At 34.0% G+C, this 6,605-nt stretch overlaps 1 protein-coding gene across 1 annotated transcript; it reads left to right on the forward strand.

Annotated features, from left to right (window-relative positions):
- The first annotated feature begins 866 nt into the window (after window positions 1–866).
- Window positions 867–4,745, forward strand: LOC111692364. Its single transcript, XM_023456337.1, has 5 exons — window positions 867–1,093; window positions 2,495–2,997; window positions 3,064–3,417; window positions 3,470–4,532; window positions 4,581–4,745. Exons 1-5 carry the CDS (start codon window positions 867–869, stop codon window positions 4,723–4,725), a joined length of 2,292 nt encoding a protein of 763 aa, XP_023312105.1. The 3' UTR covers window positions 4,726–4,745.
- Window positions 4,746–6,605: the final 1,860 nt, after the last annotated feature.

Here is a 6,605-nt window from a genome sequence, read left to right on the forward strand (position 1 = left end):
AGTTAAATATGATTTTATCCGTCTTAATAGATTCCCATGTATACCGATATTTTCCAACTTTACAAACAATGCGGGATGGTGTACTTTATCAAAGGCCTTAGAGAATACACGACATCTACCTGATTTTGGGTTTCCAGAATTTCAATTATTTTTTGTCCATATGATGATACAAGATTAGTAGTAACCCACCTGCCTTGGAAAAAACCATGTGCTCCTCTACAGGGTGTTTCAGGATTATATGCAAAAATTTTAAATAAGAATTGAGAATCGGAAAATAAGAAAAAAAGTTCCGGAAACGATTCGTTAAGGAGTTACGGCCGTTTAAAAATGGCGGTCAAAATCGAGTTTTAAATTTTTTTCTCAAATTTGAAAACAGATAAAATCCTGAATTTTGGTCCAGATGTTATACTGATCAAGGCCCATCTAACCAGTATTTTTTCGTTAAAATAGTCTTATTTGGAACGGGTGAAATCAACAACAACCTGTATATTTTTCATGAAAACATTTGACTCATTAAGATTTCAATTGTTGCAATACATCTTTTGGAGAGAAACTTTTTCATCTCTTTCATCTTTATCATGAAATAAGTAGTTTTTGAGTAAAAAAATAAAATTTGTAACAGTGTTCCACATTAAATAGGTATATCATAATTCCTTAATGGCATAGTAGGCTGCTGTCAATTCTGATTGTCGTTGATATTAATTAATGTTGGCATTGTTAGTTGTTTTATTTCTATTTTGTAGTGATGGAAGATAAGAGTAGATATTTTTTAATTTGTAATTAATCAAAATTATATTAAGAGAGTATTTTCTATCACTTGATTGTATGATATTCCAACGCAGAATACGCTGATATTGTGTACATATATGGATTCTGCAATGGAAATGCCAATTCAGTCCGCCGTGAGTATGCGATTAGGTATCCAAATCGGAGGTTACCAACAACCAGAACATTTACGGAAACATTTAACCGATTACGTGAAACTGGATCAGTTTTTGTTTCAAATTATGGTGACGGATTATTTGCGCCTCTGCAAAATAATAGAAGAACAGCAGCAATACTTAGCCACTTTGATGATGAACCATCTACAAGTGTGAGACGAAGTGGTGCTGAACTAAGGATACCACCTACTATTATATGGAGGACACTCAAAGCCGATGGACGCCATCCTTATCACTTGCAGCCCGTCCATCATTTATTACCCACTGATTTACCTCGTAGAAGAGTATTTTGTGATTGGTTTTTAAGCAAATGTGACAGTGATTCACATTTTCTGGAAAAAATTATGTGGACAGATGAAGCTACCTTTACCAGAAAAGGTATGTTTAATCAAAGAAATATTCACATCTGGTCACATGATAATCCAAGGGCAATTTGTGACTGTCAGTATTAGCACAATTTTCAGTGCAATGTCTGGTTAGCTGTTTTAGGCGGCACTCTGATTGGTCCGCATTTTCTACCTCATTCACTTAATGGAAATAGATTCCAACAGTTTTTAAACAATGATATTTATGATCTTACTGACAATATTCCCTTAAACATTAGGGCAAATAGTTGGTTTCAACTAGATGGTTATCCAGCACATTATGCCAGAGGCTCCAGACAATTGTTAATTATCCTGAAAGGTGGATAGGTCGCGGTGGACCTGTTGCTTAGCCACCTCGTTCACCAGATCTGACGCCAATGGACTACTTTGTATGGGGTGCCATTAAGCAGAAAGTATATGAAGTACAAATTAATACCGTTGATCAGTTGAGACAGAGAATAATTTCTGCATGTGAAGAATTGACACCAGTGCAGTGTAGGTCAGCTACTATCGCAGTAAGAAGGAGAAGCCGCGCTTGCCTTCAAACTGGTGGGGATAATTTTCAACAAAATGTTTTCTGAAATAAGTTTTCAATGTTTCAGTTACTTGCAGGGACCCGGACCGTACCGTTTTTGAACAGAAAACCGGACCAGAACCGTAATTTTTTTGTGGACCGGAACCGAAACTGAACACATATGTCATGTTATAATCTATTCCAAGTGTCGAACCCGAATCGAAAAAAATTTAAACGGTTTTTTGGGTTAATTTCGGTACTTCTAAAGTTTCCGTTGTGGTTGTGTTTCTATGGATTTATCTGCTGACGTTTGGTTGGAAGAGTCATTATTCTCTATAAATCTGTGGGTTTGGAGTTTATGGGGTTGTAAAGGTCGTGCTCTGTGGTACAAACGCCATTTTTATTTACTGTCTTTGCGATTGTGTGTGTACTGTGTAGTTTATACTTCTCTAATCTAGGGTGTAGTTTACATTATTGTATTACAAAAATGGGCCGAAAATTAACTAATAAAGCCCACGAACAATTTAAATATGTTCCATCAGAGGACATATCAATTTGCAAAATATGCAAAGAAACAATGAAGGTGAGTAATTTTATTAAGTTCGTTTATGGAAAGCAAAGTTGTACTGATTTTCCACGACTATTATATACTATATATATTTTTTCTTAATTAGGGTCATCATGCTACGAAAACATTTGATGCGATTTCATGATTTCACTGAAGAACTGTTTGCAGCTACGTTAACTAGGGTATCATCCAAAAAATCTAATCAACCTACTGTAGGTGAAATAAATACTATTAAAATAGAAATATCCAAAGAAATATTAATTAATGCATGTGTTGAACTTGTAACCGTTAATGGGAGACCTTTTAATCTGATGGCAGATTCTGGATTTGAGAAAATTTTGACACCGATAAAAGCAGGTCTTTTTAAGAAAATCAAGGACAAACAATTCTCTTTATCACCTGAATGCATTCAAAAATATGTATCCAAGGAAGCGAATGACTTAAAACTTAAAATTATGGAAGAAGTAAAACATCGTATGGTTTCATTAAAAGTAGATGGTGTTACTCGAATAGATCGCTCATTTCTGGGAATAAACATTCAATATACTAAAAATGGTTGCATAGTATTAAGAACTTTGGCATTAAAGGAAATTAATAACAAACATACAGGTAAAACAATTTCGGTTAAGTATCTACGTGTGTTCTATTTATTTTTATGTGAAATTTTTGTCTCAGGTGATAATTTAAAGAGGATAATTATGGATGTCTGTAACAGCTTTGAAATTAGTGCTGATCAAATTTATACTATAACAACTGACAACGGTACAAATTTGCTTAAAGCTGTGAAAGTTATTGCATCGGAAAATGGGGATTATGAAGTTATTGAAAATGAATCAGATGAGAGTGGTGACGAAGAAGTAATTGAAATAGTCATAGAAGATGAAAATGTAGAAAATAATTCTGTCACAGAAATGGAGTTGGACTTTGGATATAATATTTTTTCAGACCTATTCAGGGACGATTGCGCTACTAGTAATGATGTTCCTTCTACTTCGAAAACTTCACCAAGTGTGAAGTTGAATGTGACTGGTATGAATTTTTCTTATAATTTCTGTTTAATCTAATATACTATATTCTACAGGTATGCGATGTGCTGCTCATACATTACAGTTAGCAGTTGAAAATGCAATGAAACAAGACGAAGAGGTTAAAAACTTAATTTTGGAGGCAAGAAAAATAGTGAAAATTTTAAGAACACAGACTTATATATATATGTTGCGGAAACAAAAATTTAAAAAACCGTTCATTGACTGTCCAACTAGATGGGGATCAACATTTGACATGTTGAATCGATTGCTGGAACTGAAAGAATTTTGTACAGAAATGGAATTTACAAATTTCAGTAAATTTAAAAACATGTCTGATTCTAATTGGAACAAGATTTATGAAATTGTTGGTGCTTTAGAACCAGCAAGAAAATGTACAAAAAAATTACAGTATGAACAGTTGACATTGGGATCTTTCTATGTTTATTGGCAGGAATGTAAGTTGACGACAGAAAAAATTAGATCGGAATTTGCACGAATTATTGTCAAGAATATGGAAGAAAGAGAAAATAATCTATTTAACAATGACGTTTTTATAGCAGGAATTTTTTTAGACCCTCGATTGAAAATAATTTTAAACTTACAGCAAATGGAAAAGGCAAAAAAACATTTGAAACAACTGTGGGTCAGGTTGTTAACATTGAAAGAAAGTAATACTGTGGATTCTGTAACTAATAAATCAAATTCAGATAGTGGATCGGATACCACTACCTCAAATGATGAGATGGAGGTTTTTTTAAAAAAGAAGGAGACAGAACATAAATTCAGCAAGGAATTTGAAAATTCATCTGGCAATACATACATTCAAATTGAAAATATTTTAAACTCCTATCAAATTGAGCAAGGCCGAGTTCGGATTTCGAAAGATTCAACAATATTAGAATTTTGGGAAAAAAGAAAAAGTATTGCTCCTGAATTGTATATGCTTTCACAGGTATTGTTAGCAGTACCTGCAACTCAGGTTAGCGTAGAACGCTTATTCTCTGGCCTTAAGTTTTTATTACCTCCTACTAGATTTAATATAAAGGACAAAATTCTGGAACAGCAATTATTTGTTAGAACTAATAGAATTTTTGGGGATAAACAAGAAAAGCAGCTGTAAGTCTTATGTAAAATTTTTATTTTTTAATGATTGTTTCATTTCAGTTTTGCAATCACAAAAGATACAAGTGAAAATGAAGTGGGAAGTGTGGAAGAGAAAATAGACTTAACTGACAATGAGGAATCAATAGTATCTAGGTCAAGGTCCGGGCAAAAAAAAGGTCATATAACAGCCAAGACAATGTATTAACTAATTATTTAAAAAAAAATTGTAAAAAATGTACTGAATGATACAATAAATACATTATTTTAAATTTAAATAACTAAGAATTTTTATACTGATTGAAAACTGATGTAACCAAAAAATGAGGAAAATTACTTCTCATACATAAATTGATATCTAAAATATTCCGCTGCCATACTTTTGCAGTGACTATACCTAATTTAATTATTAAGTATTGAATTTTACAAATGCATAATTGAATGGAAAAATTATTGGGAAGAATTTCACTATAATTGTAATTATATTACGTCACAAGGCAAAACCGATAAGAACCTTTTGGACCGAAAAAACCGGTCAGAACCGGACCCAAATATCAGCTAGTGGACCGTAACCGAACCGAAACCGAAATGGTACATTTCTAACGGAACCGTAACCGGACCGGTACCGTTATTGCATTAAGGTCCGGGTCCCTGGTTACTTGTAGTATTTTTCATTATTATTAATATTAATTAATCGTCAGCAGGTATCTTTTTTTATATCTACTGAGACCTACTACCTGATTGTAATAAAGAATTATAATAAATTGCACTTATTTCATGTTACATGTTACATTCTTATTATTTAGACAGGGCACCCAATTAGATTACTCGTTGAAATAACGAGCGTTTAAATAAAAACGTGGTCGAAGTTGGCTCTGACACATTGGACGTATGGAGTAGCTTATAGCGACAAACTTAACCTCATTTCTCAACGAGCTGTATAGCGTCTGTCAGTTTCAATAACGTTAATGACTATATAACTTTATTTTAAAGAATAATCGTGATAACAATAACAAACAATTAAAGGAGCTGCGGAAAGTGTCCCCCTCCTTGTTATAACAATAAATTAAAGCAGCTGCTGAAAGTGTCCCCCTCCTTGTTCCAAGCACTTTTCACACCTGTTCCTCAAAGAATTAAAGACATTTTCTAAGATGCTCGGGGTATTGTTAATTTCACGAATCTTGTCTATAAGTCGAGCCTGCAGATGGTTTAAATCAGGAATAGGCAGTTCAAAAATAGTGTTTTTAAGGTAAGGCCACAAAAAGAAATCACACGGCGTAATATCACATGACCTCGGTGGAAATTCATGTTCAGCATTGAGACTTATTAGTCGATTTTGGAAAACTTCCCTCAACATATTCATCGTCTCGCCTGCCGTATGTGCCCTTGCGCCATCTTGTTGAAAGTAAAAGTTTGTAATTTCGTTTTCTTCCAGCTGGTTAACAAAAGGAGCGATAATTTCTTCTCTATACCTTTGCGCAGTAAGAGTACCATTAAAAAAAATAGGTCCATAAATCCTCCTTCGATTGAGAGCACACCAAACTCCAATTTTTTGAGCGTGTAGAGGGCCCTCGACAAAAAAGTTATCTGGTTTTTCAGAAGACCACATTCTCATATTCTGTGAGTTTACGTAACCACTTAAATGAAACCAGGCTTCATCAGAAAAAAAGGTGATATTATGAAGTTCACCGTAGTTGTTTAAAAACCATTCACAAAATACAGCCCGTCGCGGAAAATCAACTTCATGAAGTTCTTGCTGACAAGTTAAACGATAGGAGAACAAACGCAAATCTTTTTTTAACACTGTGTGGCAGGTACCGACTGATACTCCCACCATTTGTGATAAAACACGTACAGAAGTTCTTGGCGCATTTTCCATTATTTGTTGGACATTTTCTTTTAATTCTTCAGTCCGCTTTTTAGGTCGGCCGCTTCCTTCTTTTCTTGTTACACTGCCCGTTTCACGAAAAACATTAACACAACGCTGAACTGCACTTTGAAAAATTTTGTACTCAACAACGCCGGGAAATTGATTTTGAAATTCTATGAAACATTCCTCAATAGAATACTTCCATATTCCATCAATCT

This window comes from Anoplophora glabripennis, unplaced genomic scaffold (assembly GCF_000390285.2).
Source record: "Anoplophora glabripennis isolate ALB-LARVAE unplaced genomic scaffold, Agla_2.0 scaffold1387, whole genome shotgun sequence".
Lineage (NCBI taxonomy): Eukaryota > Metazoa > Arthropoda > Insecta > Coleoptera > Cerambycidae > Anoplophora > Anoplophora glabripennis.